General features: G+C 31.8%; 2 protein-coding genes and 1 pseudogene across 4 annotated transcripts in view; 2 read left to right on the top strand and 1 right to left on the bottom strand.

The window, feature by feature from the left end:
• The window catches only part of LOC107169459 (splicing regulator muscleblind), a 186,139-nt gene that overhangs the window by 22,687 nt on the left and 146,354 nt on the right, over positions 1 to 17,098 (bottom strand). For all 3 annotated transcript variants that reach the window (XM_089215649.1, XM_089215647.1, XM_089215648.1), the window contains one exon: positions 4,753 to 4,926. In XM_089215649.1, the coding sequence (XP_089071775.1) occupies positions 4,753 to 4,926 (174 nt within the window). The remainder of the gene's footprint in view (positions 1 to 4,752; positions 4,927 to 17,098) is intronic.
• Positions 7,779 to 9,332, top strand: LOC149062591 (uncharacterized; annotated as a pseudogene).
• On the top strand, positions 10,486 to 12,484 carry LOC149062590 (uncharacterized). The gene has a single exon (XM_089216055.1). The coding sequence runs from the start codon at positions 10,631 to 10,633 to the stop codon at positions 12,440 to 12,442; it is 1,812 nt and encodes a 603-aa protein (XP_089072181.1). The 5' UTR covers positions 10,486 to 10,630; the 3' UTR covers positions 12,443 to 12,484.

Below are 17,098 nucleotides of genomic sequence, written 5' to 3'. Positions count from 1 at the left end.
ATAATTCTGATTATTTGACATTTTAAGGAAGTGGGTAGCTACGCATAAAAAGATAATATAAAGTGGGTAAGTACTAAAATAAAGTACTCAAAGATAGGATTTTCAAATACCTAGATTTGTTACGGTATTAAAAGGCCGTAAAAGTGTAAATGTTACCTATATTGCAGTAGCATTTTTTTCTGAATGTAAGCCTCTTTTTTGTCTGTGCATTATTATAGGTTTATTTATTTTTTTTTTTTTTTGAAAACGGTCATGTAGGGACTTGATAAAATCAAAAAGATTTTATTATCGATATTCGATTTATCATGGAATAATGTCTACTAGTAGTATTTAATATGCATAGTGATTTTTTTTTATATACTTCAGTATTTAGACACTGCGGGAATAATATGCAGCAGATAATTCGTATGAGATTAACTTGGTCCTTAGATGTAGGTGTTTATTGTTTGATTGACAAAATAACCATAAAAACAAAAAAATGTAATACTAATTATTTAAATATAAAATATAATATAATATATAAAATTAATATGATCATACAAAACAAAATTATCTCTATACCATGACTGGACTTACGAGATATTGGAAATCGTGCATATACACCAGGTTTTGAGCATTTGTTACCATATTTATTGTTATATTTTTATTTTTACTGTTATCATCGTTGAGCCAAACATAAAAAATATTTGAGAACAAAAAACAAATAAACTGATACAGTTTAAAAATTATTGATCAACATCTTTTTTATGTTTTATGTATTGCCCATATGTACCAAGCTATACATAATAATGTTATATTCAAATATTTAATAAGCTATAAACCTTAGATCTTGGTATACATGCGTGATTCGTAGTAGAATGATTCAGGAACTATATTCGTCTAAATTTCGATTTCAATATACATCAGAATCTTCAAACGAACCATCTGTTTAAAAATTCACAAAAAAGGGAGGTTCTCATTTTGTTTTTAACCTGCAGAGAAATAGCTAGGAGGTCAAGTCTCTTCTCTCTTTGGTCGTCGTATTTGTTTTTTTAATCGAATATTATAATATTATCATAATATTATATTGAACATTTTTAGAATGTTATACTTAAGTTGCACAGATGGTAATTATAGTAAATATTTTCCTATTATAGGTAATTATTTTTTTAAACAAAACAAAAATGTTATTCAAATAAAATGTTACGTTTTTGTAAAGTCACTTTTATTCATAGATAGGTACTTAAAGATGTATATTGTACTCATTTCACTAGCATCTCAATTAGCTTAACCTTACCTAAATAGGTAGATATATTATCCAATGTCCAACATCAAAGAATGACGGCATATTTTAGTATTATTGTGTTTAATGTTCTAAACTTTGTTGATCACCAAACACATACTCGGGTATATTATTACAGATTTTAATTTTTTTTTTATATTGTTCAATAAGAAATGAAATAAAATTATGTTTTTTTTTTTTAAATAATAAATAGGACGGTTACCTTTAAAATGTTTAAATATAAAATATAACTTTCATAGAAATTGGGTGTATGACAATGACATAGCCTTTAAACCATAATTGATTGATACAATTTTAATTATTATTTTTAAAATTTAATTTAATTTAATATTATTATTAAGTGTCATCAATAGCCTGCAAACACTTCGACACAATTCAATAATTGAATAGACGCATTCACGACAACGTGGGGGTTCAATTAAGAGACACTATAATATTATATTATTTATGGACGACCGAAATAGACAAGAAAATTGAAAAAGTTGTCAGCTCGTGAGTTAAGCAAGATGGCCAACATCACTGCTGCAGTGTACAAAAAACATCCATATAATGAACAGTTAAAAAATGAAATATATTAAACGATTTCATGGATAAAATATGTCTAAGGTGAATTTAAGCAGTTCACAATCTGCTCAATTGTTTTATTTCAATTACGAAGCCGAGCGGCACTTACTAAGTAAAAATATTCGGGACGAATAATAATAATAAAAAACCATCGATTTGCGTGTCTCATCTTATTTCAGTGAGATATTGGTTTGTAACGACAACGCGTTGTCTCGTTTCATCGTCTTAGACACCAACTCGCATTAACGTCTATCAACATTACGCGTACTGGCCAGAACATACTGAAGAACGCCCCCCGAGACTTCTCGTAAAATTTAACATTATAATATAATATTATTTTTACATCTCGCTTTTATTTTTGCATTGTTCACATCGATTTAAGTCGTACACGGCGCTTCTGCGAAAAACGATAAATATTGCTAAGCCACCATCGCCGCAAGTCGCATCTTAATACCTACCGATATTCTTCCACCGTAAATTTTTTTTCGTCAAAATAAAAACAAATCGGGACCGTTTTGCTTCATTATTAAAATTAGAAATTTTTGGATTCACTTATTAATTTGAATAGGTACCTTACTAGTAATCATTTTATATTTACGAATGTTGCGTTCGATATATTTTTATGTGCAAGTAAACATATTATCAAATAGCATTAAATAAATTAAAATTAAAAATCATTGTGATCAAATATATTCAAATATTTGTTGTTAAAAAAAAATAAAAAATTAATTGTAATATAAAAAAATTAATATATACCAATTTTTCAAGTATAACACGATTGGGCGTGATAATCGATTTAAAAAAAATGTTTTACCTACCTACTAAAAGTATGGTTGGTAAACGATAAATATTTTTTTGTGAGTGCTGGAAAACTGTCGGTAAGGGGTTGAATGATTTCTCATGAATGTAACGTATTGACTTACTGAAGGTTAGCGACTACACCGTAGCCCGGAACAAAATATATTGAACATTTACTCGACAAAGATGAAATCGTTGCCACCGAAACGATCGAAATGATTATAAATCTATAGCTAGGAAGTGCCGAACGAGCAAAAACTAAAATATTATTAGTTATTGCTTATTACCATCGGTGCTACATATATATATATATAATATTATAGTAATAGGAATCGTAAATTGCACCAACTGAAACCATACGATGGTAAATAATACATTGCAGGCACAACATGCATTATGCAACCACGGCAGGATAACAATTTATAACAAATGCCATTGATTAATTAAAAACCAAACCGAGGTTGCTTTTATACTTTTTCCAACATAAATTATTATTGAAGTACTTCACCATCGTAATGTTTGACAATCGTAAAGGCATAAAATAATTCGTATTGCAAAAAAAATAAATAAAACGAAGTTTTGAATATATTGAACATCGGATTGTCTCCTCTGCATGTTGACCTGCAACTAACGCCATAAAACCACACCATAGTCCACTGATCTACTCAAAGCCCCAGTCAATATTATAATATTTTTTGATAACCGTTGACATTATGGTAATAATTTTATGCTGTATTAATGTTGTCACCCTTAATGTATGGGTAATATCATTTATCAACACGATAGACGAAATAAAAAACAAAACCTAAAACTTAAAAGGCATGAAAACCAAAACCAAATATGTATATATTGCCTATTAGACATTATTTAGTTCTAACCAAAAAAATATTCAGATCAATATTAGTTTTAGTTTAAATTTTATTTTTCTAAAAATGCATTTAAATAATTAAAACAATGTATAATTTGTGTACCTCACCATTTTTTTTTTTATACTATGACATATATTAAATATGACCAACTATTTATTTTTTATTTTAATTGTTTTATTTTATTGAACTGACCAAATTTTTATTTTCCCATCTTTTTATTATAAATCATGTGGAATTCAAAAAAAAAATTAAAAAATCTACTTAAAAATTTAATTTTACTTTTATATAGATAATTGTTTTGGGTTTTATGTCCTAGCTGTATTTCATTCATTAACTTCATGATATAATATTATTACGGGTTTACGTAACAAGTGAATCAGGTCAGTTGATAAATTAATAGATTGATAGTCAATAAATTATTTATATACATTTTTAATTAGAAAATTAGAACAAAATACTATGTCTAATGAAATATGACAAAATAGAAAAATAAACAAATTTGTTTTTTGTTTTTTTGAGGTTTTATTTCCTTGATTGTATATTCCATAATTGATTAATATGCACCTGCTAATAATAACTGTTATTTTTATTATTGCAAAAAGTACGTTATATCTATATCACAAAAACATCGACCCATTCAGTTATTATACGCAAATATACGCAAATAGATATATCTCTGATGCCACGCAAATACCTATTAAAATAATAATAATATATTATAGTACGCCGATTCACTAAATATCATCATATTATTTATTGACAGTTAAACCGATTACTGAATATTGGAAAATAAATGTTATTTATTCCGTATTTATGAACCAATAATAATTATAGTACTAGCTAAATTATAAATGTGCTCTAAATTGCAATTATACGTCGTTATATAACTGATCAGCGTAGGATTATGTAGATTATGATATTATCGTTAAACCATTCGTTTTACATTTAAAAAAAAAAAATGTTTATACCTCCGAAATGTAATTAAATAAATCGTAATTCCTTTGCAACAGAGTGCTCGTATATCATTTAGGACATATTATAGTTATATGTGTGTGGGTTTTTGTGCGCGAGCGCTTACGCACAATTATTGTGATAAGATAAACATTTTTTGATCTATTAATGCGAATGCATCCCGCCACGGACATATTATTTTATAAAGCTTCATTATTACATCTGTATAAATAATCAATTCGTGTACTTTAACTGAAAATTAATATTATACAAGTTTAATGAACTCACCACTGCTGTAGGAACTTGCCCCGTTACAATCTGTTGATTAGCAGCCATAGTCATTTGCTGCATTAATGCATTCTTTAGGGCCAAGTGGTTACGACCATTTATCAACAGCTGGTCCTTGAGATGCTGCGGTGGATGGAAATATTTGCACGGCGGTTTCTCTCGGTTACATCTGCCCTGTAATTCGTTAACATAAATAAATTAAGTATTGAACATTCGCTTATTGTGTTAAACAGAGGTAAACATAATAAATTAAACGGCGTACACAATTAAAATGTGTCTGTTTTATCAAAGAAGGTAGCTAACATAATTTACATGCGTTTAGCAACATATTATGCACGCACGCATGTGACATAGTATTCACACCAAAAATAAGGCACTATTAATGTCTCCGAGTTCACCAGCATCTGTACACAAGCCGCGGCTGTACAACATTTATACATTTTTTTTCCGCAGTAGAGGTATGCGTTCTTGGGTTAGATCACACAGATCAGTGGTGCGTAAGTTTTTTTGACCTACGGCCCCTGAATTTATTGATTTCGACGAAGTGACCTCCTACCAACACTTGTCTACAAAAATTATATACAATATTTTTTCATTTGGAGTTAAATTATTTGGCAACCATAATGTTAAAATTTTGTGACTACCAGGTTGCGCACCAATGACTCAACGTCGTTGTAATCGAGTCAAATATTACTTTTTGTTTGAGAGGAATATACATATTTTATAACGTGTGTGACGTGAATATTTTGAGAGATTTTTTAATGTTATAAAAGTGCTGATTAACTAACGATATTAATATCTCTTAAATAATTAAATGCTTTTGAAAATATGAAATGCATATACCTATTTAATACCTATAGCTACATATTTTAGTTAGTATTAAAGTAAAAGGGTGTAATCACTTTAATCGTTAATTTCTAGCTGTAATAGATTATATACAATAATAAAATGTCTCATAATATTTGGATTCAGTTTTTACCTAAATTTAATGATCTACTACATTGAACCACGCGAATGACGAGAGAGGATACCAATCGGATATTCAGATTGATGTGCGACTATTACTGATGTTTATCATTTTAGTCTTAATTCTTTCGTTACAGGCTTACAACACTGACGCATATTAGTATTATTATATTATTATATTAAACATTTGATTCGACTGATTCGTTATTATTATATTCGAACAAATCAGTTTTTTTGACGAAAACCAATCTAATATGTTTTGTCTTACGAACCAATAAAAATTGTAAAGTTATAAAATATTATTCGTCGACAACAGATTGGCGATATCTATGTGCTAAATTTTTTGCAACATAAATGTGTTGTAAAGTAAATAGTGGTTTTTTTAAAATCGATGACAAAATGTTTTCTATTCTTTTCCAAAATATCATCTACTTTCAAATTGTTACCCAATAATATTAATGTTTAGATAATCTGTCTAATCTTAGTCTATAATCAGGAATATACTTATACAATATGATAATGTCAGACCAGAGTCGACGTGTTCTAATGGATTTCTACAGAATTTCGAAAAGTACGCAACAAAGAACAACGGTTATGAAACGGAAATACCTGTAAAATATTTTGAGATTCTATTTCTTATTATGAAATTTTGGTGAGATGTATCGTCATTATATTATTGTTATAACAATATAATATGGGAATACCGTCGTAGTAGAATATAATAATAATATTGTACGGCAAGACGTATTATTGTATTTATATTGAAATATCTTATTGCTCATAGCAGCGAGTGATGATGCGGCGTCAACCCATTTTTCTATTTTGCATCAAACACCGCCGTCGTATACTAATGAATAATGATTTCTCGGCACTCTTACAACTTTAATCATCGTGATGATAATATCATAAAGATTTAATATGATATTATATTAGTCCGAGTGCGTGCAGTCTCTATAATAATAATATTTAAACACAAAGTCCTATATAATTATTTAATGCGTATAGGTACCTATAATTATTGTAACTGAACCGCATTGATGATAATATAAAATGATATAATTTTAATTGTTTGTTACGTTGTTTTATGTTATAACTTATAACTTCATAGTTGTCTCCTCGCAGTCTTAGCGTTCAGACGTGTTTTCTTGTGTCGTGCTACTTATCTTATCTCGCTGCGTATTATCGCTCTTATTTTAGTTGTGCGTTGGTTATGCCGTCGTCATCGGGCGGCACAAATCGTGCCGGCCAAAATCAGATTTCAAAAAAGCTTAAAAATCAACAAGTCAAAAACACTGCCGGCCCCGGTTACCAGATAGTCGGCAGGGATGGTAAGCCAATCAAAAATACTTCTTGTCCAATTTCACCAAGTTTTCAACAAATTATTGACAACCCGCCGACTCTAGATATATCTAGCTCCGCATTTAATTATAGCTCTTTATCTACACAAACCGCAATTACGCCTGGGTCTACGGCTATCGATATGGATGTGATCGTTAATGATCGTTCTAATGAGTTCGATACTGGTTCTACGTCTTCTTCACTCAATGCTACTTCTATTCAATCTACCTTCACTACCAACAACGATATGTCCAACACTAATAAACATATCAACTTATTACAAAAGTCGTTTGCGCCAGATTATATCGGGCCTATAACCATTCTTGTTGAAAGTACGGACGCTAATATAAATTTAGGAAACTGGCATCCTATTAAGGCCGCTAAATTTTTCTCTAACAATTTCACTGGTATTACTAATATTAAACCTGCGGGTTCAAAAAAAATAAAAATTTCTTTCGACACAATTTTTAATGGTAATTGCTGCTTGAATTCAAACATCTAAAAGGAGAATAACTTTAATGCAATTATACCTTCTACGCTAATTTTTTCTTACGGAATAATAAAATTAGACACTGCAGTCTCAGAAGCTGAATTTTTCGAAGGCGTCCGATCTTCAGTCAAAATTGATGCATTCAAACGCATCAGTATTAAAAAAGATGATAAAATCGTTCAAACCCGTATAGTTGAACTTAAATTCGTCGCTTCTAAAATACCATCCATAATCTCTGTATTTAATATGATTTTTGATGTCAAGCCCAGTGTCCGGTCTCCCGTTCAATGCAATCGTTGTCTACGTTTTGGACATACACAAAAATATTGTCGTAGCTGTCCCAGGTGCAGTCACTGTGGTGAAAACAATCATTCGGTTGATTTATGCCCACGCGCTCAAGCCACTGATCCTATATGTCTCTTCTGTAAGCAACCTCACTTAGCCACTGATCGTAGTTGCCGTGAATGGACCACTCAAAAAGAAATTAAACACATCATGGCCACCGAAAATATTTCCTATAAGGATGCCTTAATTTAAAAAAAAAATAATTGTTACACTACTGCTTTTTCTTTTTCCGATATTGTTAAGAGCCAGCCTCCAATTTCTGAAATATTAAAACCAAATATCTCCCTAGAGGAAGAAAACTTCCCCAAGCTAAATAATCACCATCATTATTTCAATTCTAGGAAGACAAAGCAAAAATCTCGCTCCCCGATTAATAAAGACAAATTAAATTTACCAGTTGAACCTAATTTTTCTTCACCTAATGGTTGCTGTTTAACCAATCTCCCTAATCAAAGCCTTACCGAAGACAATAACTCTGTTGATCTATCTTGGATCCATTCTCTTTCTCTTAAGCTCTCTGAATCTCTTATAAATTCCCCCTCCCTATTTTCCCCTTTCTCACCCGCCTCTCTTCAGTCCCTAATTGAATCTTCTCTAAATTCACTCCTTAATATTCCAGATTCTAATTTCACTTCTGATTAGTCTTGTATTATACACCAAATGTCCTCACCACAGTTAAGAAAATACTAAATATATTGACTCAATAACTAACATATTACAATAACAAAATAATTTAAAATTACCATGGCTTTTTTACAAAAATATAAAAACCAGAATATCTCAAACAATTATACTAACATTATTCAGTGGAATGTGAGAAGTCTCCCTGCACGTCTCCCATCCTTACAACACCTCTTATCCGATCATAAATGCTCAATTGCACTTCTCTCTGAAACCTGGCTTTTACCTTCACGTGCCCTTACAATGCCACAGTTCAAAATCTATAGATCCGACCGCTCTGATGGCTATGGTGGTGTAGCTATTGCTGTCCATAACTCCTTCAAATCCAAACTAATTCCTTTAGATATCGCTACCAGAAACAGATTTACCCACTGTAAAATTGACATCATAGGTGTCGAAGTGCATCTTATCAATTCACACCCTCCTTTAAAATTTTGGTCCTGCTACATCCCCAGTAATTCTAATGTTCCTTCCAATTTATGGCATGAATTTTTTAACCTGATATCGCATAATACGCTACTGGGTGGCGATTTTAACGCATTTCATCCTGCTTGGGGCTCTCAACTTGCATCCCGCCGTGGTTCTCAGATCTATGATTGCATTAACTCATTAAGTCTTTGCTCTCTCAACGATGGTAGTCCTACACATGTGGGTCGCCCCAACTCATCTAACTCAGCAATTGACTTATCTTTTTGTTCCCCTGATATAATCTGGTATCTATCTTGGAAAGTCCTCAATGATCCTCACGGTAGCGATCATATCCCCATTATCATAACAGCTAATTTTAACAGAATCACCGATCCTGTACCATCTTGTTCCGATTTGGATTCCTCACCTCCAATCTACTTACCCTTTAACTTCAATAAAGCCAACTGGTCATCGTATTCTCTTCAAATTCATAATTCTATCTCTTCATTGACAAATTCTTCCTCTCCAGTTTTTTCCTATTCTACCTTCACTAGTATTATAAGCAACTCCGCCGATTCTACAATTCCTAAGAAAAGATTAAATACCAATCCTTATCCACCCTCCCCTCCCTGGTGGAATTCTGACTGTACCGAAGCTGTCAAAAACAGAACCCTTTTTTTTAGAAACTTTCGTCGCTCGGGCTCCATGTCTGACTTTATTAATTACCGAAACGCTTGTGCCCAAACCACCAGACTATTAAAAAATGAAAAGAGGAAAAAATGGAAAAAATTTTGTTCAAATCTAAATCCATCTTTCCCCATACATCACCTTTGGTCAACAGCTAAGCGCTATAAAAACTGTATCAACCCTGTCAGACCTCCAGATAATGACGATTGGTTCGACTCTTTTTGTTTTAAAGTCGCTCCGTGCTATGTCCCTTCTATATCAGAGGTTTGCCCTTCTGATCACTCTCTATACTCTCCTCCTCATGTTCTCACTAATATTTTTACTATGTCAGAATTAAATTTAGCCATATCTTCACGGAAATCTACTGCGTCCGGTCTTGACAACATATCACCTATTATGCTAAAACACCTCCCTTCAAATGCTCTGGTTTACCTTTTATCTATTATGAATAACATTCTATCATCTAATCAGGTTCCTCCTTCATGGACATCTTATCGAGTCATCCCTATCCCCAAACCTAATTCTAATGTTTCTTTTCGTCCAATTGCTCTCTCTTCCTCTCTTTGCAAAGTTTTCGAATATATGCTGAAAACAAGACTTGATTGGTGGCTAGAATCCAACTCTGTTTTACCTGCAAATTTGTTTGCTTTTAGGAAGGGCTTGGGTACCATGGAATGCCTCTCGACTTTCATTGGTCACATTTACCATGCTTTTAATAATAAGGAATTCCTTGTCGCCACATTTGTTGACATCCGCGGCGCCTTCGATTCCGTGAACATTCCTACCCTCATTACCTATCTTCTCTCATTAAATGTCCCCCCTAAGTTCTGTAATATTCTGTCTGCTCTCTTCAATTTCAGAAATCTTGTTTTCTTCTCTCCCTTTGGATCGTCAAATACTCGATCCACTTTCACTGGCCTTCCACAAGGTAGCTGCCTTAGTCCAATCCTGTTCAATGTATATATGAGTATTGTTGAAAAGCATCTTTCCCAGTCTGGTCATGAATGTCTTATATACGCTGATGATTTAGTAATATTCTCTTCTAATAAACATCTTAACCTTGCTATTGATAACCTCAACTCTGCCCTGAAGGATCTGAATGATATCCTAATCAAAGTGTCTTTTGATGTTGCCCCTGAAAAATGCAAATCAATCATTTTCACTCGTCGTAGATATTTAAACAACCTTAATACACACCTCAACAATTATGTTATCCCTTTTGTTCCCAGTATTACCTATCTTGGCATCACTCTCGACCCCAAATTGCGCTGGATTCCACATATTTCAACTCTCACGGCGTTTGTTTCTCGATGGTCCAACTTCCTCCGATCAGTAACTGGTACTTGGTGGGGCTCTCACCCTTCAAGTCTATTATCTATATATTTGTCTATTATACGCTCCAAACTTGATTACGGATGCTTTCTTTTCGGATCGGCTTCCTTTTCTAATTGGAAAAAAATCAATAAACTCCAAGCCTCATGCATCAGAACCATTATGGGTTACATCAGTTCTACACCTTGCCCTGCTATGGAAGTTGAATCTACCTGCCCACCATTTAATATCAGATGCCGCTGGCTTGCCGGCAAATTTCTCTTGAAATCATTATCCTATAGCGATCACCGTATCTTTGACACTTATTACTCACTGTACCTTAATTGGCGATATGTTCCTAAATCTATGCCCGTATTATCAGTTATAGCACATTCTATCTCAAATTTCCATCAATATATTATTAATTCAACTAAACTCCCTCTTTACGAGCAATCCTACGACTCTCTTATCTTTTCCCCTCAGATTCATTCTGATAATAAATTTTTTGATCTATCCTCCAATGATTTTAAATTCATGTCTTCTTCCTCGGTCAATGCAGCCGTTTTGAATTATCTTAATGAACGCTTCCTTAACTTCATCGCGGTTTATACTGACGGATCAGTCTCCCCTCTCTCCGCTGGATATGCGTTTTATATTCCTGATCTACAACTCTCTTTTAGCAATAACCTTCCCCCTACGTCTTCTTCCTTTACAGCTGAGTGCTATGCCATCACCGAAGCCTTAATACTTATCCAAAATTTCCCCCCCAATAATTACTTAATTGTATCAGATTCCATGTCGTGCCTCCAAGCCTTAAATTCAAACCCATTTAACTCTCATCTGTCTCCACTTATTCTTCGCATCAAGTCTCTTATTTTTACATTAAATCAAATTAACTATAACATCCACTTTCTTTGGGTTCCTAGTCATACAGGCATATATGGTAATGAAGTTGCAGACCACCTGGCTAAATCTTCATCCAATCTCATCTTTCCTTCCTTTTATCAACTCCCCCATTCTGACTTCACACCTCTTATAAAACTATACTCTAATAATATTTGGTTCTCTCTCTGGAACAATCTACCTGCTGATTTCGCCTCAAGTTACAGAAATATTACACCAAATATCCTTAAAAAAACCTGGTTCAATAACCTACACTTACATAGACCATATATAGTACAATTTAATAGGCTACGCATAGGGCATCACCTTCTACCCAGCCACTCCTTTAAACTTGGCCTTAATGATTCTCCGTTCTGTACTCTTCACCTGAATGAATGCATTTGTGACTTATCCCATATTCTACTTGACTGCCCTGCCCTACAACTCAAACGCATTATTTTAGTTAATGAACTTAAGACTCTTGATATCCCCTTAAATATCCACTCCATACTTAATACAAAATCTACTACCGCCATTAAATTAATAATTACCTTTATATTGGATGCTGGCTTTATTATTTAATATGTATTATAATGTTTAATGTATAATGTGTTTTATGTATCATCTCTGTAATAGTCGAGCTGTCATAGTTGTATACTAATAGCTAATAAAAAAAAAAAAAAAAAAAAAAAAAAAAAACTTATAACTTAATGCGTAGTGTTACATCTTACTACTTTATTAGATCAAAAACACGGTTGATTGGTCAAATGGCACAGCAAAGGCTCATCAGATTAAAGGGCTTATGCGCATAAAATGTCATGTACCTACACACACTCTCATAGACGTTATACCTATACATCATATGTATACCCATAGAGTATAGTTAATTAATTTTAAAAAAAGCAAAGAGAAATTCTAACCTAACCTCTAATTTAAGATTTATGATTTATGAGTTGTCATAGTATATTATTAAAGTTTTTCGTGTGCAACAAAATGTTTTGAATTTATTTATGGTTATATCTTTACAAATTATAATATGTGTTTTAATGTCATGAAAAAAAAAATATCTTTATTGTTAAACGTGATGTACCTTGTACCTACCTATAGCCTAAATATTTCATTGGCTAATAATAATAGTGAATAATAATGTACTTTTGTTTTCAAACCTAACTGAATTGTTGTTAGGACGAATGATACAATATCGTTCGTTATCTATCTTATTGACACATGATACGTTTAAAAAGTTTTTAGAATTCTTTTTGTAAAAAAGTTCAGTTCGAGCTCTACCTGCATGGAAATTTCAAGAGTATCAATCTCTCTGGTTCGTCCACAAAAATCATGTATCGTAATAAAACTGATACCCATATTTGTACAAAAAATTTCGTCATACCATACCGTATTAAATAATATATGAATGACGATCGTCGTCATCCATCACCATTACTTTGGCTTAAAGTGCATAATTTAAGCATGTACCTATAATATCATATTGTGTGTAGAACGTTTCTCTAGAAAGTTTGATAACGTTAAATTCGTAACCGTGAATCGATCGGGGGAGAGGAGGCATTGTAATACGTGACCTGCAATGACGCACTGTATTGTAATAATATAACTAATATGCCTACATAATAATATACATATACATAATAAAATTAATCTTTGATCGGTGTAGGCTTTCTTATATCTAAGTATACACGTGATCCATGTCACGTATGTATATATTATTGTGAGAGTCGGCAAACATATTCGGACATGTATACTATACACAACTGCAACGATGATAATATTATAATAATATGAGGACTGAGGGGCAATGGCATGAGAAAAAAAATCTGTTGATAAGATTGATACCGCCCGAATGCATTAAGTACCTTAGGTATCTTTGGGTTAAATCGAAAATTAAAAATCAAAATTTTGGCCATGGTAGGTAAGTGTCAATAAAACCATAACCATAATAAAATATTGGTACGTATTATACCAATGAATATTAACGACCTGGCAGTGTTGTAAAGTAGGTGTTCAGTAGGTTGAGTATTATTCGTAGGAGTTCAAATATTTTTTTAGGTATTGAATATAATACATTTAAAAAACCGTCCATTGACAATAGTAGTTGTGTATTTATAAAATAGGTAGGTAGGTATTTTATCATATTAAATACGAGTATTATAGTAAATTTCTCTAAAATTTCGTTTTCCGACTTTTATCAAAATGTTTTATAATTTTTAAAACAAACACATTAAATAGCTCTACTACAATATTTAAAATTGGAATTTTTTAGTACTTATACGAATATATTAAATTGTATAATGTAACCTAACAAAAGAAAATATTTTTTCCAACTCTGTGCGGTCTTTGTCATAAATATATAAGTAATATCATAATATGGGTTATTTTAATTGTATTATTTTCTTATATTTATTGGTAATTAATTAAATCAATTAATAATAAACATATGTGGTCACCTATAAATTATTATTTTCGTAATCTGCAGTTAATCGAACAGAGTCCCTCTGCCAGAGTGCGTTGGTGTTATTGTTATATTGTCGGAATTTATTGCACGGTCGTACGATATGATTTTCTCGTCTTAATTTTAACGGATTATCCTGACAACACTTTTCCAGGAAATTCGCAAGTTCTACAAGTTGTGAATTACACGATTGAAAACTGAACGCTTTGGGTCGTTAATGTTTCTTCCAATAGTTTTTGTGAAGAAAAAAAATTGTTACAAGAGAGCGAGTGAATGTCAAAGAAATATTACATTATCAAGCATTTTTAAAAATATTTTTTGAGTTATTATCTGACTTATATCTACAGCATGATATCGCTATTCGAGTGCAATGATTTATAACCGCTTTCCATATCATAAGTTCGAGTCCTGTAGGAAACTTAAAATACTTCGTATGATTATAAACAATATTTTTCTGTTTATACTATAGGTATATTGTAGCCATGCACAAAACGCAAAATGTGAGTACACTCGTTATAATTGTTAATAGTAATACCGTAGGGATTGTAGCACTTTTAATCATAGTGGAAGGTACAAAGGTACCGTATCATAATGTTATATGATTATTTCCAAATCCGAAATTTAGATTATACAATCCAAATAACAGTTAGATTTTAAGAATTCATCAAACACATAAAATTCTATCTATAACTAAACATATTATAAACGATATTAATACTGTTTGTACCTATACTTAAATTGTGTACGCCTTATACGAAACGCATAATAAATGGATTTGTTGGTACACTCGTTAAAATTGGTAATGGTAATATGGTAATATATATTGTAGTCCGTATACGGTGGAGGGTTTGCTGCACTTTTGAAATATATTCATAGCGGTACTTATTTTGTAATACGAGTATTAAACTATTATTTCGAAATCTAAAATTCAGATTGTACTGTCATGCGACAATATTTTACTATTACCGATTTGTCCATTTACAAATAACTGTGCTTAAATATTAAGAATCCAACAACCACACCATTTCTCAGTTATTTAAATGATTTTTTTAGTATACGATCTCTGTGTTTCCAAAAACATAAAAGAAAAAAAAAGATTGTATAATCTGCACTTGGGATAATAAACATCAATGATTTTCTATTATCAAGCGTTCCTTGAACATCAAGAATAATTTTATGAATAGTACATGAGCTTTATTCAGCCTGGAAAACAAATAGTGATATGAAATATATAATTTAGTCGTCGGTAGAAGTCCGATTTATTATTAGTTCATAATATATTTATGCAAGCAACTAAATAATATTTTGAAAGAAATTTTTGTCGTCTACTCTTTACGGGACTATGTGGACTATGTGTAGGTACTACCTATATACTCACTTGGAAATATCAAAGCAATATTTAGAAAAAACAAGCTAGTCACGCAAATTATTATAATTTGACGTTGTTTCGATAAAGAAATTGAATATGTAATAATAGTGGAGCTTGCTAAAATATTATAACCTACCTGGTAGTAATAGGGTTGGACGATTCGCTCCGATGCGATTACATTACGTGAGACTATAATATATTGTAATCAGGCCAAGTTCACTTGTTAACCAAAATGTAATGACTGCTACGCATCCAAAACATAAAACTCTAATATTATGAACGGTTGCAGGGAAGCCATGTTTTTGGACGGTGAGTTTGTAACAACTGCAGCAGTTCAAATAATATCTGGCATGAGATCTTATAAATTTTAAATCATTATTACTGTCGGCTTGCACAACAAGTGACCTGCAATTTGCATCTGGTTCGCTCTAAAACGATCCGAATGGAATTATATATACGATAATCTATTATTATACGTATAGTAGTTACCTGCAGATGACGTCGCATCAGCTATAAATATTTTATAAGCAATTCTGTAATGGATTAAACGCGTTTATGCGTTTACGTCATAGAAGATAATAGTAATAATAATATGTTTAATTCATTTTGCATTTTTTTTTTCACATTCTTTCTCTGATAGCCTGTTTTCCGTAGAACATATATTATTATACGAGTACATTGGACATTCGAATACTTGCTAGAAATTTGTTTATACATTTTTTGTTTTTACACCTTTAAAACGCAATAATGGGTATCGGATTATTTCGGGTTCACTCTATTCGATTAGGTATTGACATGATGTTTATTTCCTATCGATATTGTTCGGTCCAAACAAATAAAAATGAATTTTATGAAATAATAATAGATTATTGCTGTTTTGTGAAATGAATTTATGTTCTACGTACGCTGATTTTTTTCCTACAGGCCATGCTTGTGTATTATATATTATTATGTGTGACACTCGAAACATTACGATTCAATAAACATCACCATTAGCCCGAAATCATCGAATAGGCGTTCGAGGGAGTGGGATTTTCAATAAAGAAACGGTCTAACGAGATGGCGTTTATTTTTTTTCCATAGGAAATCTTTTTATATTTTTTCTCAGAACAAATCCACGTTATTCGCAACAATGATCAAGGAAGCCCAGCATTTTGTACTCCAAGGACTATGAAACACTAAACGTATAAGTACTTATCCCACCACCAACACTATTTCCACGGCCAAAAACGGTTTACCGATTTATTTACGATTCACTCACTCTCAACACTCGTTAAATATTACAAACAATCTAAAGAATTCGTAAATATTATGGGATTTTAGGTATATATTTAAATATGCAAAAAATCCGATTTTAAATAACTTCATTATTGATGAAAACAAAAGGGCAAAGCATGCTTGA

The sequence above is a fragment of the Diuraphis noxia genome, unplaced genomic scaffold (genome assembly GCF_037042655.1).
Source record: "Diuraphis noxia isolate RWA-SAM2 unplaced genomic scaffold, SU_Dnox_SAM2 contig0001, whole genome shotgun sequence".
NCBI classification, from domain to species: Eukaryota; Metazoa; Arthropoda; class Insecta; order Hemiptera; family Aphididae; genus Diuraphis; species Diuraphis noxia.
The sequence above is the reverse complement of the archived record's forward strand: the minus strand, read 5'-3'. Positions and strand labels throughout refer to the sequence as shown.

Excerpts from the sequence above, each read along its gene's own strand:
- LOC149062590 (XM_089216055.1), top strand. The coding sequence starts at position 10,631 with ATGAGTATTGTTGAAAAGCATCTTTCCCAGTCTGGTCATGAATGTCTT.